Genomic DNA, 19,166 nt, shown 5'->3' on the forward strand with positions numbered 1-19,166 from the left:
GAGAAACTATTTGTTCTGTAACCCTTCAGCTGAAGTACAATTTAAAAAAAAAAAAAACCTTTTAAAACCAGGACTTCCAAGTTGAAACTCGTCTCTTGATGCCGTTTAAAAGGTTTGACTTTTTGAGCCACAGCTGAGGCTAACGTAGAAGACAAACGCTGCGGGTCACATCGGTGCGGCCCCTTCCGCGATGACCGCACGGTGCGCAGCTCTCCCGAGTACATTATGGGCGTCCTGTTTCCACACCAAAAATCAGGATGTGTGATTCTGATTTTCGAATTAGTTATATGTCCTATAACCCCTTGCCAGCGAGTCCATTCCTGACTGCTGGTGACCCCATGTGTTACAGACTGGAACTGCTCAGGGTTTTCTTAGCTGCAGATCGCCAGGCCTTTCTTCCGAGTCGCTGGATGGGTTTGAATCTCCAGCCTGTAGGTTAGCAGCTGATGGCAAACAGCTTGTACCGCCCAGGCTCCTGTATGTCTCATAAAGATGTAAAAAGTAAATTGCATGTAGACCTGCACTCATGCAGACCTTTTCATTTAAAATGATAAAATTACAGAATTGGAGCTGACCCTGAGGTCCTGGGCAGCTGGTTGCTGTAAGGACCCCGCTTGTTGTCAGCAGGGGTCCAGGCATACGACAGGTGTTTACTGTGAGGTCAAAGGGACGGGGAGATGGTGTTGAGAAGCTCCCGCTGCCCAAGCCCACACGTGTTAAAGGCGGTACGTCACTTCCTTTCCCTCATTTAGTTATTGCTGTTACAGCTGATGGTAGCGAGCCTGTGTGGCTGTTTCTCTGGTGCTTTAGAGTTACAAAGTACGACGAAACATGTGAGGGCCGGAACTCCATGGGACTGCCTTGTTTTTCCAGGTCTTGCAAGTTTTCTGCCTTGGACAGTCTCACCACGTTTCTGTCGCTTGTTTTATTTGTTTGCTTATTTTTAGTAATATTTTATTGTGTTTTAGTGAAAGTTTACATAGCAAATTCAGTTTCCACTTCACAGTGTTTATACACGTTGTTCGTGACATTGGTTACAGTTTCCACAATGTGTCAGCTTTCTCATTATTTCCATTCTGTTCGTTCTGTTTCCATTGATCTAGCTTCCCTGCCCCTCCTTGCCTTCTCTCCTTTACTTTTGGGTAAATGTTGACCGTTTGATCTAATATAGTGAATTATTTAAGGGAGAACATTACTCACGGGTAATATTGTTTATTTTATACACCAATCTGTTATTTGGCTGAAAGGTGACCTAGAGAAATATCTTCAGTTCCAAATTCAAAGGGTAGCTTAGGGCGATAGTCTCAGGGGTCCCTCTGGTATCCATTGGTCCAGTAGGTCTGGCCCTTTTTAGGAACTTGAGTTTTGTTCTACATTTTTCTCCCCTTCTGTCCGGGACTTTCTGTTGTGTCCCTGCTCAGAACAGTCAGTACTGCCTAGTTCTTCTGGTCTCAGGTTGGAAGAGGCTGTGGGTCATGGGGGCTGTTAGTCCTGGGGACTAGTTTCTTCTTTGAGGCTTTGATTTCCTTCATTCTCTTTTGCACCCTACGAATAGAGACCAATAGTTGTATCTTGGGTGGCTGTCTGTCACTTGTTTCAGTGGAAAATATTGGACGTTTCCTTCTTGGACAGGTTTCTGCCTTACACAGGTTCCAGCTTTCACAGGTTTTGCTGTATTGTCCTGTCTGGTATTTCATGCGACCCTCACAACTAACAACAGTGGCAGAGTATTGTTCTCATTTGATCAGCGGGGAAACCAAGGCTCGGAGAAACTCTGCCGGCTTCCGCGGTTCATGGCTCATGGTGACACGCAGACTCCGACCTGTCCTCTTCCTCTGCTTTGTCCTTTCACTCGAGAAAGCCACACAGATGTCACGGATGGTGTTACGGGGGCTGATAGCTTGCTGTGGGTGAGAAGCTGTTTCCTAGCAGGTCCTGCTGTTTATGGCGCTGTGCTTTGCTTCCCAGGTGGCCCACCAGCACGAGCGAGAAGCCAGAAACGGATAACTGGGACGCATGGGCAGCCCAGCCCTCGCTCACCGTCCCGAGCACCGGCCAGTTAAGGCAGAGGTCGGCCTTTACTCCGGCCACGGCCACGGGCTCCTCTCCGTCTCCTGTGTTAGGCCAGGTAACAGCTGTCACTGGGGTGGGAAGGGCTTAGCATGCTAACGTGCCGGACAGCGAGGGCCCGCGCGCCGGGGGCCAACCACAAGCTACCGCTGCTGTTACTGTGACTGTCAGAGCAGCTCTGTGCACGGATACTCGGCTTCCTTAATGACGGATGTGGACACCGAGGCTTAGCAAGGCTGAACCATTGCCCACGGTCACATAATTAGTAAGTGACAGAGCTGGGGTTCAGCCCCGGCTGGGTGGTTAGGTCACATCCGCATGAAAAGATTGTCAAGGCCAGCACAGGTGAGGCCTCTCTGGGGGAGAGATGCTGAAGTCCCAGTGAGGGCACAGCTGACATGGCTGGCTCTGGGGTCCCTTCCTGGAGGAGAAGTGAGTGACGGGCTGGGGATTCAGCAGTTCAGGAGGGTTTGGGGATCTGCGGCCAGGCGAGCTGAGGTTCGCTGCGAGGGTGAGAGGGGGAGGACTGAGGCCCCTGGGGGTGTTTGAATTCAGAGAAAGTTCTGAGAGAGGCAAAGGGGTGCTCAGCTGAGCTGGAAGGAAACGGGGCGCCGTGGGTTTAAGGTGAGAAGTGCAAAGATGGGGATTTAGAGGTTATCGACATGGATGCAGAAACTGTTTGACCCATTGTAAATTCTCCATTCATCCAACATGATCATAGTTAAAAATCAGCATGAAATAACTCCCAGAGACAAGTACAGATTGCTTTTGAATGAATTGATTTCGGGCATTGTCCTTTGTTCCTTTCCGTTTACATATATATCTGAAAGTTGACACTGTTTTATTTTTTAGTAATGGTTTTATGCAACAGTTGTGTTTTTTTTTTGAAAAAAAAAGATAATAAATGCCTCCCTGCCTTTCCAGCCTCAGCTCCTCCTCCACCTCTCCATGACGCCAGGCCACACGCACCCCCAGATTATGGTCCTCCTCCACCCCTCCATCACGCCAGGCCGCACACACCCCCGGACTGTGGTCCTCCTCCACACCCCCATGACGCCAGGCCGCTCACACCCCCGGACTGTGGTCCTTCTCCACCTCTCCATGACGCCAGGCCACATGCACCCCCAGATTATGGTCCTCCTCCACCCCTCCACCACGCCAGGCCGCACACACCCCCGGACTGTGGTCCTTCTCCACACTCCCACCCGGACTGTGGTCCTCCTCCACACCCCCATGACACCAGGCCGCTCACACCCCCGGACTGTGGTCCTCCTCCACACCCCCATGACGCCAGGCTGCTCACACCCCCGAGTTGTGGTCCTTCTCCACCTCTCCAGGACACCAGGCCACACGCACCCCTGAATTGTGGTCCTCTTCCACCTCTCCACCATGCCAGGCCGCTCACACCCCCGAGTTGTGGTCCTCTTCCACCTCTCCACGACGCCAGGCCACACGCACCCCTGGGTTGCACCCCTCTTCCTGGACCCTCTGCGGCATGCCGTCTCAAAGCCTTTGCCCGTGCTGTGCCCTCAGCCTGCAGTGCCCCACCTCCGAAGCCCTAGCTGTCAAAGCCCTTCTGGTCCTGCAGGGCCCACCTCAAACGCTGCCTCCTCTGTGACGTTTTCCCTGCCGCTTCCCAGCAGAAGTCACCCCCTTTCCTCTCCGCTCCCACGGTGACTGGGTGGAGCCTCTTTTTAGCGTATTTTATCCTGCCGGTGGCACAAGTAGTTGTTTTATCTGTTTCTCCCCCAGTGACTGTGAGTTCCTCGCTAATAATGTTCCCGTCCGTTCTACAGTGCTTTATAGAGTCCCTGGGTGGTGCAACAGTTAACACACTCAGCAGCTAACCAAAAGGCTGGAGGTTTGAGCCCACACAGAGTTGCTTGGGAAGAAAGGCCTGGTGGTCTACTTTCAAAAAAGCAGCCATTGGAAACCCCGTGGAGCCCAGTTCTACTCTGACACCCATGGGGTCACCATGGTCGGGGTCGACTTGACGACAACTGGTTTTTATGGTTAATAAAGCGACTTAACTGAATTAATCAGGGGAGGCAGAGTGGGTGCATGTCATTCACTGTAACCGTAGTGCCTTTCATATGGTGGAGAATAAACGATAATTAAACTGCAAGATCCCAGGATGAGTGTCTTCTAGCCACTCCTTACAGTGAGTGCATGTTAACCAAATCCCTGTTTCTCTAAGTGAGCACAGTCCGACACAGAGCATATGTCCCTGTGTCCTGGATCTGAGCTGTGATGTCAGTTAATTACCCTGGGAGGTTTCATCCCATTTCCACTTCCGTGTTAACCCTCCAGGTCAGACTGGAAATGGGGAAGCGCCCGGACAGCTTGAGAATGAAAAAAGAACCGGAGCACACAGGTTGCGTGGCCAGGTGCAGCGGGTCCCCAGGGGCTCCTGGCTTGTTTAAACAGAGGGCTCGAGGTGGCCAGACCTGGCGGCACAGTGCTAACCACAAGGTCGGCAGTTCGAGTCCACCAGCTTCTCTTTGGAAACCCTATGGGGCAGTTCTACTCTGCTAGGTTTGCTAGGAGTCGCAATTGACAGCAGTGAGTTCGGTGGCCAGGCACTGGCCCTGTGAGTGGGCCGGCAGGTTTCCATCTCACCTTAGGAAGTAAACAATCACTGAGAAAAGAGAGAAGCATCTAGCACTCGTGCTCTGCTGCAGCGGTGGTGCTCGGTGGCTGTGTGCATGCTCATGCGTGCCGATCGGAGAGATGTCAACATCTACCTTCGGTTGTAACAAACAGTAATGTAATGAGGACTCCTTTATGTTATTTCCCACAAGGGTGAAAAGGTGGAGGGGCTGCAGGCACAAGCGCTGTATCCTTGGAGAGCCAAAAAAGACAACCATTTAAATTTTAACAAAAACGACGTCATCACTGTCCTGGAACAGCAAGACATGTGGTGGTTTGGAGAAGTCCAAGGCCAGAAGGGCTGGTTCCCCAAGTCATACGTGAAGCTCATTTCGGGGCCCGTCAGGAGATCCACAAGGTATTTGTGTGTTCATCTGCTTGTGTCTGACAAAAATGTATACATATCAGGCGTTACCTCGTTGTTTGCACTAGTTAAGATTCGCAGATAAAATGAGTTTTGCAGGATCATTTTGTCTTCTGTAAAATCTTTTGTCTTTTAACTGCGCAAGTTAGAGCACCTGTGGGCGAGCAGGGAGTGCCTTGCAGGTAGATAAGCGGTCATTTCCTCTTCCCTTGGGGACGCTGGGAACCTTGTTTTTCATTGACTTGTGCAAGAGGGAATTCTACTCAGAGACCTGGAACATTCTGGCGGATTTGTTGGGGTTGTGACTGTCTTCCTGCTCAGCATCTAGTCCTGGGCCAGCTTCGTGGGCACTTAGCAGTGAGCCCAAAGCATGTGGGGACGTGATTGGAAGAACTAATTACCTTTTTCATTAGGGTCTTGTTGTAGCATGGAACCTTAGCAAGGCCATTGTTTAGTTATTCCAGCCAAATAGATGTTCCAGTAATAATTGTGAACTTTAAGAAGATAAAAATACAAGACTGTTCAATGAGCACATATGAGACATGCTTTGAAATAGATCAGTCCATGGGCTGTGTGTCCAGCGTCGGAAAGTGCTGGAAAACAAGAATGTCAGCACAGAATCATGTCTTTTGGTGGCGAGGATGGTACACCTTGTTACGTGTTCTTAACTTGGCCAATTTTGCAGTTATATCAGCTGTAGATTGTTCAAAGTGTTGTGGATTGTTTGTAAAGTTAAGCAGTTTCAAAAGAGAGAAATCAGTGTTATTTTTACCATTCTCTGTTAAGCTAAAAAGTAAAATAGGGCTTTCCCCTCTTTCAGCACGGAGTCTGCTTCTCCAGAAAGCCCACGTCTGAAGCGAGTAGCTTCACCAGCAGCCAAGCCAGCCGCTTTGGGAGAAGGTGAGAACCCAAGTCACACTTGTTCTCTAGAAGAGGGAGGGAGGTACGGAATTCAGTGTTGGAAAGGAGACTGGGCTTCGTTTTAAAACAGACTGCATTAATTAATGCTCGGTGTGTTAAACCATGAAGTGAAATGAAGGTTTAGCCCTTTACAAAATCAAGGTACATTATGGAGACTTTCAAAATACTGTCAGATATATTGATCATCAATTTTCTAATGAATGATGAATTGTCTAATTATATTTGATTATGAGCCCTTTGACTTTTTTTTGGACTTTTGAAAGAGGGCCATCAAATTCAATGAGGACACAACTTTCTGAGCGTCTCTGTAGCTAAATTTTGTTTATTGCTTCCCCCAACGTAGTCTTGTCTGATTTTAGATATTTTGTTTTAAAACCACATCTACAAAGTCCAGTAAAACTCTCACATAATATTAGTGCCATCTGTATAACCCCAAATAAAACAGCTTGGTTTTTATATTCGTGTAAATAACCAGACCAGATTATATAGGCCTACATAATTCATTTTGAGTGCTTATTACACAAATAATTAGTTGTATTATTTCCAGGTCTCTACTTTGTGACATAATCATAAATATTATATAAATACCAGCATATAATATGGGCTATTAATCAAAAAAAATTTTTTTCAATGAACAAAATCTAGAGAACCCAGGCTTTAGTGGTAAAAATCTCCTCTTGTTTCTGTATTTATCATGGTCCTACCTGAGGCGCAGCCCCTGAGTCAGACAGGCTTTCCCTGCAGAAGTCTGAACGGCGTTTGCAGCTACCGTGGCATCACCAACCAGTCGTAGAGGAACAGTTCTTCACGTTTTTTGAATGAATTACCTGAGGCTGTCGTGTTTTATTTAGTTTGCTGTAATGAGATTGTTGCAGTCCTTAGGAGCCTTGCCTTATCAAAAACAGAGAGAATGAAACAGTTATTTCCACGGAGACAGTGAGGACTGAGGTTTAACAGGATTTCAGACTCAGAATGACAGAGGCGTAGGTCTAATAGCTCCGTCACTGAGCAAGTCCAGCAGTTTACCGCACCCAGGTTTTACAGTTACCGCCCAAATAGTCATTAGCATAGTTCTCCGTATACAGTCCCATCATTTTAGTGCATTTTTTACCCACTGTTAACAAGGCAAAAGGCCCCTTAATCCCGGTGTGCTCAGTCAGTACAGCATAAAGGGAACTGTGGCCTCCCCCCTTCAAAATCGAATGTGTTAGATCCGGTTCAGGAGTCCTGGTGGCACAGTGCTTGTTACTGGGAGAATTGAGTTTTAATACAAGTGAAGCACTTGATGACACAGTGGTTAAAGCGCTCGGCCGCTCACCGAAAGGTTGGTGGTTTGAACCCACCAGCCGCTCCACAGGAGAAGGGTGTGGCAGCCTGCTTCTGTAAAGATCATAGCCTTGGACACCCTACGGGGCCGTTCTTTCTAGTCTGTCCTGTACGGTCGCTGTGAGTCAGAATCAACTCAACAGCAGTGGGTCTGGTTTATTTTTTGGTTGTTTTATCCAATTCAAGTGTCACTGGAGGCCGGACTTTGTCTCCCAGCTCTCACCAAGTAACCCTGTGATTTTGGTCATGCTTTAGCTTCCTCATCCGTAAGGTGGGCATAACCAGGCCTTGAGGCTGGCGATTCCCGCAAGGATCAGGAGATGCTGTGTGTAAAGCTGTTAGGACAAAGCTGAGTCAGTGTCAGGCACTTTTATGTCCTTTGGCATTGTTTCCTGGATTCCTGATCGAACCACCTACAGCAGGGAGTGTTCTCACCACCTGGCACTGATGTTGATTTGTTTTGAGAAATGGGCCGTGGCTTTCTCTTTCTGAGGCCTCATGAACAGTTTACAGATGAGCCACACACGTACTTAAAGTTGAGAGGACAGAACACATCCTGATCTCAGATGACGTTTATCACATCCATTTTGATTGCTGTAGGTAAAGAGACGTCAGGGAAGTCCACTGGCACGAAGGGTGAGGGAAGACACGGGCTTCTGAGAAGAGCTGTTTATACATATTAATGAACCATTTGTTAATACTGCTACCTTAAAAATAATGCAATTTGAAGTGAACTGCAAGCCAGTTAAATAGCTTGTCAGCTTGGGTAGGTGTTAAAATCTTGGTTTGAGCAGGGCCGGTGCCCCGTCAGAGTTCTTACGAGCAGCGTGTGACAGATGAGGGCCCCTGCATGCTTCTCGTCATGTCCCTATTTTTATTTTAATCCGAAGGCAGCCTCCCAGACGCCTGTGTGCAGGGAGAGTGGGGAAGGCCTCAGAGAGCATTGCTGCTGCCTCTGTGCTTTATGCTGCAATGTCAAGTTCAGCGAGGGTTCACATTTCTGAGGTTTCTTCAAAATGTGGGTTCGTTTTTAAGAATGTGACTTTCAGATGCAGGAATCGTTGGGCAAAGTACAGTTGCCAAGAACTCAGCTGTACATGGCCAAACCTGGGATCTGCAGTGAGGAGCAGTCTCAGGGAGCAAAGTAAAAGGGAAGGGTGAGAATGTTGAGAAATCAGCAGATGAGTAGATTAACAAGAAAAGAATGTCCTTATGAAAGCTGCCAACTTGGATTTCCTTGTGTGGGAAATCATTTCTCCAGTGTTCACTGTGGAGGTATGGTTACCAGCACTGGAGAGCTAGAGACACAGAGTCTTCTGTTTCCCAGACCATTGGGATGACCTGCGGCTGCTGGCCCCGCGCACGCATGGGTCAGCACTGCTGACGTTGAAGGGGGCCCTTGGGGAGCCCCTCGTGGCTGCCCCACAACAGAAAACAGAAAACGTTTTCCTTAACACGAGCATTAAGTGTGTGCGTGTTTGAGTTTTCACTACTGGCACCTGCAGAGGTTTTCATAATTGGCATGTGGACTCTTCTCCACCAGATTTCTGCCTGATGATTAACACTGGACTCTGCAGTTAGGAATCGCACCTAAGTTTATGCCACATCCACTATAACAATGAACGCTCAGAGCAGATGGTGATCTTTCTGTTGCTTTTTGAAACATACCAAGGCTTCGGATAAGATGGAGGAAGAGCAGAAACTGAGAAGCCTGTGTTCCTCTTTTTGTGGCTGCGTCTAGCGTAGAGCCTGGAAGTTTGCGTCTAGCGATCTTTCTGAGCAGGACTTTTTTCCTAAACCTTGGGAACAGCAGCTAAGAAGGACGCAAAGTTCTACTTACAATTAAAAATTTTTTTTTCTTCTGTGATGCACACCCCTCCAACTCAGGACACTGAAGCAGTTCTTACCCTTTGAGACTAAATTACAGAAATAATAACGTGTAGGCACCTGTGGCTCGCTCTTTCCCAATGTGTCGGAAAAGGCTTGATTCATTTCTGGGGTGGGGTAGACGCGACTTTTATCATCAGCTCACTTGACCTGTTGATGTCTTGACTGGTAAGTAGAGGCCCAGTCTTAACTAAACAGCCTGTTTTTCACTTTGTGTCCTACTAGTTTCCTGCCGTCTCTATATATGGCACAATAGGACATACGTTTTTATTCAGGCAGTCGAATGTGTCCTAGTGTCTAATTTATGTAAAGGATGCACTGCATTGACCAATTTTCTAAAACTGTGTCTGGATACCTTCAAAACTGAAATGCAGATGGCTGAGTGAGTCGCAGGAGCCTGCAGTGAACCCATCTAGCCCAGGGCTCTGGACTCAGTAAACGTTAGTTAAAACTAAATGCAAATGCCATTTTCATTCAAAAAGAAATCATGACACTGAACTGTAGACCCCTGATACCCACTGCTGTAGACCTGCAGTTGGTGTTTTGCTCCTGTGGCTGGGTCTTTGCACGAATTGTCTCCTCATCTACAGTGACCAGATTTTTATGGGTGATGGGGGATTTGGAGCCCAGGATGTACTCTGTAACTCTGTTTTATCTGTGACTAGCCTTTTTCTTGAATGGCTCTTAGTCTAACTTCCTTATTCATGAACTTGCTTTTGCAAAGCTGTCTGGGATTTCTTCCAACAATCAAGCTCTCTCCGTATCTCAATATTTCTCCCCACCAGAATTTATTGCCATGTACACTTACGAGAGTTCTGAGCAAGGAGATCTAACCTTTCAGCAAGGGGATGTGATTCTGGTTACCAAGAAAGATGGTGACTGGTGGACAGGAACAGTGGACGACAGATCCGGAGTCTTCCCTTCCAACTATGTGAGGCTTAAAGATTCAGAGGTAAACCCACATTAACTGTTTCCTCTCCCTTCTGTTCAGTGGCTTTTCGCTGGGGGTCACTGTGTTTGACCATGGAATGCTTGCTTGGGTTTTGCTAAGTTCTGGAACGCGACAGAAATGCAGTGCGATCTGTAATTGTCTGAACTTCTCATTTGGTGCTGCAGGGCAGGCCTTGGCCTCCCACAGACCAAAGAACTCACGGTGCCAAGTGGAAGCTACAATGCTCAGTAATAATTTCTATTCCTGCCTGTAACTGGCTTATGATTTGGAACAGACTTTATCAATTAGGCATTCGTGCTTATTGATTGCAGATGCCTCAGTAGAGATACACAGCAATATTTTGCCCTTCTGAACAGAAGTATTCTAGGGATACTGGCCCCAGAATATTGGGCAATAGAGAGCTTCTAAAATTTCAGTATTTATCCACACAGCAAGACATAAGATCTCAGAGATCCGTATATGTTTGGCTAAGCCCCACTATCACCATTGATCAGGGCTGAATTTATTTGAAAGGTTGTTATCCTTATAAATTGAAAGTAGCTCCCACTGTTAAGTGGGTCCTAAAAACTTGATCGTATAAAGTGCGGTTTGTGATAGTGGAGTTGAGTGAAATGTGGGCCCCTCCCGCCATGGCCGGTCTGAAGCTGGGGTGCCAGGGTATAAACGTGGTTGTTTAACAGATCCAGTGCACATCCTTAAACAAACAGGGCTTGACGTTTTTTAATATAGGCAGTCAGTTCACAGGTATTTTCTTCTCCTCCTCATGCCTCCTAGGCATTGAGAGAGGAACCTGGTAAAGAACCTATAGAGGCCGTGTCCTCAGATTAAAGCGCGTGTACGAAGCTCTCGCTCTCCTCTACATGCGGGCAGGAGGGTGTGAAGGAAGCCTGGTGGTCACCGGTTAAGCCCTCAGCTGCTAACCCACCCAGCAGCTCCACGGGAGAAAGACCTCGTGATCCACTCCCGTAAAGATTACAGCCTAGGAAATCCTGTGGGGCAGTTCTGCTCTGCCACATGGGGTCGCTATGAGTTGGAGTCGACTCGAAGGCACCTAAGAGCAGCAGCAGGAGGGTGTCTCTTGGGACCTCTGCAGACCCCAGTACCAGTTGCTGCTTTAGGGGCGAGGCTGGGCCTGGTGTCATGCTGGGGTAGTTCTGCCTTCAGCCTCCTCCCCTTCCCTGCAGAGCTCAGGAAAGGTTTTATTTGTGGGGTTTTTATTTTTGTTTTGTTTTTTTTAGGGAGTGATGGTGTTGTTTTGATTTTTTTTCCTGCATGCTGTGGTCTTGAGAGCAGAGAGCTGACATGCCCCTTGAGGGATTTGCCTAAGATGCCTGCCCTTGAGAATTTGGCAGAAATCAGGAAGAAAGTTCTCGTCCCTTGTGAGCCAGCAGGGGTGTTGCACTCCGTACCTGGAGAGGGAGAATGAAACCCTTCCCCAGGCCAGCAAGTTGGATCCAGTAAGCGTTAGACAAACGGTATTTGAGGGAAGTAGAGGAAAAACACGAAAAGCTCAACTTGAAGATTTTTACTACCTTGCGTGAAAACTCCTCAAGTGACCTTACTTTTTGCATCAGTTAAAACACAAAAGCCATTGCTTGTATTATGTTTTTTTAAATCAATTGTAGTTTCTGTAAGAAACAATCTGAAGTCAACAAGGTAAAAAATACAGTCACATTTTTTTAAGGCAAGCTGAGTTGTAAGGTATTTTCTTAACCACAGTTTTAAATGATCAGCTGTAGAGCTAGCAGTGCTCTTAAAGATTTGGGATATTTAGCTACATTATTTAACAACAATGAAAAGAAGAAATCTGAAAAGTCGGCCCTTTCATCCTCCTTGGACACAGGTTCAGTGCTCCACACTGAAGAGCAGACCCAGCCTCAAATACAGATAGCAGAACTGGTCTGTGGGCACGGGCAGGGTTGTCCCATCCTTGTTCCCTGCTCTGGATGTGAAGGTGGGGGTGCAGAGCCTGGGCAGCATTTCTACAGCATTCTTGGGGTGCAGCCAGGACTGAACCCGTCCTTCTGAGTATCCTAGCTTCCCGTGCTCATGTGGCATTTCAGAGGGAGCACGTTGCAGCTGCGTGAACTCTGTTGCTGGGTATTGCCGACGGCTTTGTTCCTGTTTATTTTGATGGAGTGTAGGCAGTGTGTTATAAGCTTGTTACTGGGAAACTAACTGGGTATTTGGAATCTTGTTTCATTGGTGTTCCTTTATTTGATATTTGTCCAACAGAAATAACAAACGATCGGTATTATATAACTGCTTACCACATAAAGAAAGTATAATCAGAGTAAAAAATTAAACCCAAACCGTTCCTGGTAAATGTTTATTAAATGTCAGTAGCCAAATAAAGAGACTACAGAAGTTGTGTTCCTGAGAGATAAGTTACACGCCTTTAATCTTGCAGTGACTCTCATGTAGTTTATGAAGCCTTTTGTTTTGGTGTGTTATAATTGGAATACCTAGTCTACTGTGAGATGGGGACTCAGGTGAAAACCCATTCTGAATAAAGCAGTTTGTAACAGCAGGTTACAGCCTGGCCCTACCCTGACTCTCGTGGTCTCTGTTGGCTTACACAGCCAGTTCACATTCCGTGAGTATCCACGAGAGGACTTCAAGCCTATGCACTTCGGGAAGACTTGATAGCGGGAGAGAAATATGGCCGCCTCAACGGATGGGTCATGCTTCAGGCAGTGATAGAGAAGTCTCAGGGTCCAAGAGCGTAGAACTCTGGTGGAAAGGCCTTCTGTTAGGTTAGAGAGGTGGATGGGGTGGGCCGGGTTGGGGAGGTCTCAGGCGTGCCTGTGCTGTTTTAGTTCCTTACAAAATAAGACTCTAGAGCAAAGGTAGCAAAATATTAGTATTTTAATGTGTTAGATCTGGGTGGTAGGCTCAGGGGTGTCTGTTATGTTCTCTGTACTTTTTAAGTGTGAAATCTTTCCCAATGAACAACTTGCCAGCAGAGAAAAGCTCAGTGTTCAGGGTATAGACGAGGAGTCTTGCTCACATGCAGTCCCGTTCGATGTGACCCAGGTATGGGACGCACCTGTCACACGCAGTCGCTACCTGAGCAGAGCCCCAGGGATGCCACGGGGCCACGTTCTTTGCTGTTTCTTGTGCAGAAGAGAGTAAAAGCTGCATGCTTTAGAGCACTTACTCTGTCCTGTGTCTTCCTGATGCATGTCAGGTGACATGGTGCTACTGTGCTTCCCCAGAACGAAAGGGGACTTAAGGGCACAAAATGGTTGGTATCATTATTAATTGCTTTTTAAGTTGCATGACCAAAACGATTCAGTATGCAAATGAGACCTTTTGCTCTGTTTTAAGGGCTCTGGAACCACGGGGAAAACAGGGAGTTTAGGAAAAAAACCTGGTAAGTTACAAACCCTGACCCTTATTTTTCAACATTTTCATTGTAATTGATAGCTGCTCCCCGTCTTTGTTTATTACGGCCAGGAGCCTAAAATAAAAACAAAGGAGTGGATCCTTTCCTCGGAGGCCATTAATAATGTATCTGTGGTTATGAAACTTGGCCATTGTTTCACACGTGGGGAGTGGGGACATTACCAGACAGAATGTTCTCCTGGGTTGTGAAGAGTTAGTCCAGGCAGGATGGCAGGAATGGGCGGGGCATGGAGCTGTAAGATTGCAGGGTCCGCTGCTCCCTGCCTGCCCTTCCTGTGAGGCTCGGGAGACCTTTCTCGTTTCCTGACAGCACCCTGAGCCCAAGGACACACAGAGCCATGGTCTAGGCCAGATCCGGCTCCTTGAGAAGCCACTGGCTGGTTTTCCTTGGGTCCACACTGAAGGTACGGAATTATAGTCATCCCTCTGGATTCAAAGTACTGTCATTTATTTAAACAAAATCACGCGCTCTATAAGTAGGAGCACGAGAGAGAAGAAAGAAGCAGATGTGAAGTAGTATGTCGTCTGGCACGTCTTCCTCCTCCAGGTCATTTGAGCTGTTTTGTTGCCACATCCTTAGGATATTACAGTTGGAAGAGTCCCTCTTGTGTGGGAGACTGGTCTGGTGCCCAGCTCCAGCGGGCTTCCCTGACAAGCAGAGTGGGTCTGCAGGTTGGGTAGGATTTTAGTCTGTCTCCAGAGATTGGACTGCCCTGGTCAAATCTGTTCTAACTTTGAGTGTTGGTCTGCATTTAGGACTGTAATTCCAAAAGCCCCAGGTATTTCACACACAGTGCCCAGATTAGCTCGCTTTGCCCTGAAAACCAGCGAGCTATTCAGGGCCACAGAAGACAGAGAAGAATGTTGTAGCAGATTACGGCTACATGCGCCAGGGCCTTCGCGGAGCCAAGAACATCTGAAGCCAAACAGGACACTATTGGACTTCTCCACACTGACAGCTCTTGGAATCTGGAGCTGTTCCTTGGCATGTTAAAGTAGAATCTTTCTCCCCAGCACCGATTTCCCTGCTGAAGCTCTTGGAGACAAGGAGTATGTAACCTGGGCTCTCTTGCTTCCAAGCTCGCGAAGCGCCAGACAGAGGCAGGCCTATCCCAGGACAGCTTGGCGTACCTGTCGTGATGGCCCATCCCTGGCTGCAGAACAGGAGGACGGAGGTTTGCCCACATGCCTGCATCTTACTTGTGCCCTAGAGTTAGAGGAGGAGTGGGAAATACTGTCAGAGACGGGGGGCTCCCTCCCTCCTTCCCTCCCTTCCTTCCAGGAGCCATTTTTAGGGGCAGGCTGCAGAGGAACAGAACAGTTGGTCCTGTGTTGCTTCTACAAGTCTGGAAAGCAGTCGCTGCAGATGTGCCAGAGCTCACTAAAGACAAGGAGTTTGTCTCTTCACCCCCGACCTCCTGAACCAGTAGAAATGGACTTTTCAGAGCCTGGTCTGTGGTATTGCTGGAGATTGTCCCATGAGACTTAACATTCAGGAAAAGTACAGAACTGTTTACATTTTTTTCTGGGTTGAATTGTTTTTTGCATCAAATGTCCCTTCTTGAGTCCAGGGTCCTCCTTAACTTGAAGTAACAGGAAATAAACTTGCATTGACATGATTCATACCCGATATTCCAGGATCGCCCTCCACCCGAGAGCCCCTGAGAACACAGGCGCGTTGGTGAGGGTGAGAGCTGAGGCAACAGCTTACGTGTCAGCCGATGGTTTCAGAAGAAAATACAGTTTCTCTTTCTGCTGTCCTTGGCAGATGGAAGAGCTTCACTTGAGTTTCTTTAACTTCATTTATTCCATCATTGCCACTGCGCTGGGGCGGGGGCAGGGGCGGAGAAGCGTGAGGCCCTTGGCGTCACCAGAGTTCACGGTAATTGTGAGAAGTGCTGTGACAGAAGTTGTGGGAAGTGGGGTGAGGAGGGTGTGTTCATGGAGGGAAGCTGGGAAGGCGCTTCTGAGAGGTGATGAGGGCATCCTGGAAGTGGACCCTGCACAGAACAAAATGCCACCAACCCCTTGAATGCTTCGTTTGCATTGTAGCGCACGGAGTGGGGTCTCGATACAGCCAGCTTTGTTCATCTAGCAGGAAGCCAGCCCCAGACGTTGGTTTTGATGGTGTTGATTTGTGGAGCTGGGAGGTGGCTGTCTTCTGAGAATCCCCTTCCCAGACTGTAACAGTGTCTCACAATGTTTGGTCTTGTTTTTCAGAAATTGCCCAGGTTATTGCCTCATACACGGCTACCGGCCCTGAGCAGCTCACCCTGGCCCCGGGTCAACTGATTTTGATCCGAAAAAAGAACCCAGGAGGATGGTGGGAAGGAGAGCTGCAGGTTGGTTTCCCTTCCGTTTGGGTCTCGTTCTCTGTTATGGATATGCAAATCTCAGAGGGACGTTATTCGTCCAAAGCCACAGATCACCCCTCACTGCCTAAATCTTGGTTTGGATGCGAGAGAGATCACGTCATGTGAATCTTGTTTCTTGCCTGAGCTTTGGATCGCCAGTAGCAGAATTCTGACCGCTAGGGATGCATCTGAGAATGTCGCCGAATCTGCTTGATTCCTGAGTTCAGCCAGTGGATGTTGCGTAGTGACAGTTCCTCCAAGGGACCCCGTGGAGTCGTCTGTAAGCGCCGTGGTGCTGTGGGGTGGCGCGCTGGATCAGGGGTGCTGTGCGCGAGTATTATACCCGGTTTCTTTGCGTTCAAAGTCACGTCTGTCCATCACAGTATTTTTAGTTCCCCTGTATTCAAGGGATGGATAGATACATGTATACAGTGTTACCCTGTTACTCCTTTTGCCCTTCCTGATACCTTTTATAAGTTTTATTTCCAGAGGCAAGGAGCCCTGGTGGCGTAGTGATTAAGAGCTCAGCTGCCAACCAAAATATCAGCAATTCGAATCCACCAGCCACTCCTTGGAAACCCTATGGGGCACTTATACTCTGTCCTGTAGGGTCACTATGAGTCAGCATCAACTTGATGGCAAGGGGTTTAGTTTGGTTTTTTGGCCAGAGGCAAAGATGCTTTTTAAACGGTCACTGTTATACAGGAAAACCTACGAAAGCCAGAACCTGTGTAAGGCGGAAACCTGTCAGAGAAGGAAAACGCAATTATTTTCCGCTAAAACGAGCGATAGAACAGTGGTCAGACTGCACCCTGTCAAAGGCGGAAGTCTTGCGAGACCAGGAAAAACAACGCCGTCCCGTCGCGTTCCGGCTCTCACAGGTTTCACTGTACGGCTGTTGTGGTCACGATTGTTGGGCTCATCAGTGGATGCCAAATCTAGGGGAGTTTTTGAATTTGTTTTCTTTCTATTCTTGGCTGCAATAGGAGGCACCGCCTGGAGTATAGCTAACCATGACACGTCCCCTGGGGAGCTGGTGGGTGGGCAGCCGTAAAACCCATCTGGAAGTGCCGACAGATCCAACTCGCTGGCTCAGGAGCCTCACCTCGGAACCCTGCAAGCCCGCTCCCCCTTTGTAGCATGTCTGTCTCCTTGCTGCTCAGGGCAAGGGCTCCCTTCGACCAGCGGGTCCCACTTCTGGGCTGTGGTCAGTTGCCTCCTTGGCCTCTGGTCCCATATGTCACTGTTCTCTTATGAAGTCCCGGTGACTCCCGCAGACACCCCTCTGCCCGCTCAGCCTCTGTCTTACCTCTCCTCTGCGCTGTGGCCACCAGCCTCTCCTGCTGATTTGCTCTCTGTGAAAACAAGCAACACAGCAGACTCATCCTTGCTGCCCGTGCGCCTGACATTTCTCCCAAAGTAGTCAACTCCCATGTCTCTGATTCCTCAAGAGCTGGTCAAGCCCCGCTTGTCCCAGAAGCTTTCTCTGGCCATCCAGCCAGAAGCAGTGTCTCCTTCCCGGGCGGGTGGTGGCCTGACGCCTGCACCGCTCGTTGGTGTTAACAGCGGATGCTGATGTTGGTACACACGTGCCTCTTATTTTCACATCTAGTCTATTGGCTCCGTGGAGGCAGCGACCGTATTTCTTAGTCCTCACACTCCCAGCCTTCCTTAAAGAGAGCCTTGAATGGTTTTTGCAGTTCACAGTAAAGTGGGTGAATTGCCATGGCCGGGAAAGCTTTTGGTGCTTTCTGCAGAGTGGCTCTGTCCCTGGTGAGGGGTGGTGCTGCAGACAGGTGAAATGCTTCACCTCCTCTTTCCAGTGATGGGGATGGATGGAGGCCTGCTTCATTAGGGGGCTGGGATGGGGTGAACAACATGGGGACCAGTCAGGCGACTCCCCTTATCTCTGAGGCCCTCTAGCTTAGTAAAAATCATGGGAAGTCTTACAAAGACCCTTCATAAGTGTTAATAGGGATTTTATCAGCTTATTTTGGTTGCAGTTTCCAATTTTTTTTAATAGTTAGGTAACCTTTTCCACCTTCCCCAAAATCCTAATTCTTGTCGATTCATTAGTATTGACCCAGCGCTTTCTCGTGTCTCAATGCTTTGCATATGCGTTCTTTTCTGATGTATTAAACACACGAACAAAGAAACCACTAGTGAGCTCTGGTGCCCTGCCCCTGCGTGGCCACAGAGGGGGGACACAGGGGGGTCACTGTGAGCACGTGGGCACAGGCCGGGTGAATGAGCGCGCGGCAGCTGTAAGCGCGTGGCTCTAGGCATCAACGGGTTCCCGCAAGTCCTCGAGCCGAGGGCGCCAAGTCTGTCAGACCAGGGAACTTGATCTTCTCTCAGAGTAACCTAAAGCTACCAGCTTCCTTGAGTCCACCTGCCTCATAGCGGCCCGTGGGTGTCAGAGTAGAGCTGCGCTCCATAGGGTTTTCAGTGGATGATTCTCCAGAAGTAGATCACCAGGTCTTTCTTCCAAGGAGCCGCTGGGTGGCCTCAAACCGCCAACCTTCCAGTTAACCAAGCGCGTTGACCATTAGCACCACCCGGCTTGATAAATTGGCCGGTGGGAGGGCAGAGGTAAGGTGGTGGGGGTTTTCTTTTCTCTTAGTTTTATTTCCTTACTTTTGGAATGGGTAATATATTCATGTCGTTTAAAATCCAGAAGTCACAAAAAGGGACAGAGATATTCCCGCCCCAACCCCCGAGACCCCCACTTCTCCTCGAAGGCGGCAGTTGCTATCACGGCCTTGTTCCGGAGCTGTTCTCTCTCTGCCTCCCGTTCTCGTTCCCTGGTGGTCTCTGCAGCTCTCGGGATCCTCTTCACCTGTTAGAAAGGTGTCATCATTTCGCGTCTCAGCTCACAGCTGTGTTCTGAGCTCCTCCAGAGTAGGACCACGTCCCTTGCCAGCAGCATGTGGCACAGAAATGCTCGCTGAGTGGATCTTGTGTTGAATTAGAAGGAAGTAATGGAGAGAGGAACACCTGTGAGAAATGCCGCCCTTGGCACTGTGCAGTCCTACCGACGTTTGAAAGCCGGACGCGGGTATAGGCTCCCTGTGTTCTGAATTTACCACACGGAACTTGTCTGCACCTGAGGTTATGGCCCATAAAGGGGAGTCCAGACGCACGGACGGGCCTTATCTGCCCCTGAAGTTAGGTATGGCCCATAAAGGGGAGTGCAGACGCACGGACGGACCTTATCTGCGCCTGACCTTACGTA

The 19,166-nt window shown here is 48.6% G+C and overlaps 1 protein-coding gene across 2 annotated transcripts in view; it reads left to right on the forward strand.

Moving 5' to 3' along the window:
- The window catches only part of ITSN1 (intersectin 1), a 221,749-nt gene that overhangs the window by 139,249 nt on the left and 63,334 nt on the right, over positions 1 to 19,166 (forward strand). For both annotated transcript variants that reach the window (XM_004386976.2, XM_023741323.1), the window contains 6 exons: positions 1,969 to 2,128; positions 4,872 to 5,077; positions 5,904 to 5,983; positions 10,003 to 10,169; positions 13,500 to 13,545; positions 15,798 to 15,919. In XM_004386976.2, coding sequence (XP_004387033.1) covers positions 1,969 to 2,128; positions 4,872 to 5,077; positions 5,904 to 5,983; positions 10,003 to 10,169; positions 13,500 to 13,545; positions 15,798 to 15,919 — 781 coding nt within the window. The remainder of the gene's footprint in view (positions 1 to 1,968; positions 2,129 to 4,871; positions 5,078 to 5,903; positions 5,984 to 10,002; positions 10,170 to 13,499; positions 13,546 to 15,797; positions 15,920 to 19,166) is intronic.

This window comes from Trichechus manatus, unplaced genomic scaffold (genome assembly GCF_000243295.1).
Source record: "Trichechus manatus latirostris isolate Lorelei unplaced genomic scaffold, TriManLat1.0 scaffold00177, whole genome shotgun sequence".
Taxonomy (NCBI): domain Eukaryota; kingdom Metazoa; phylum Chordata; class Mammalia; order Sirenia; family Trichechidae; genus Trichechus; species Trichechus manatus.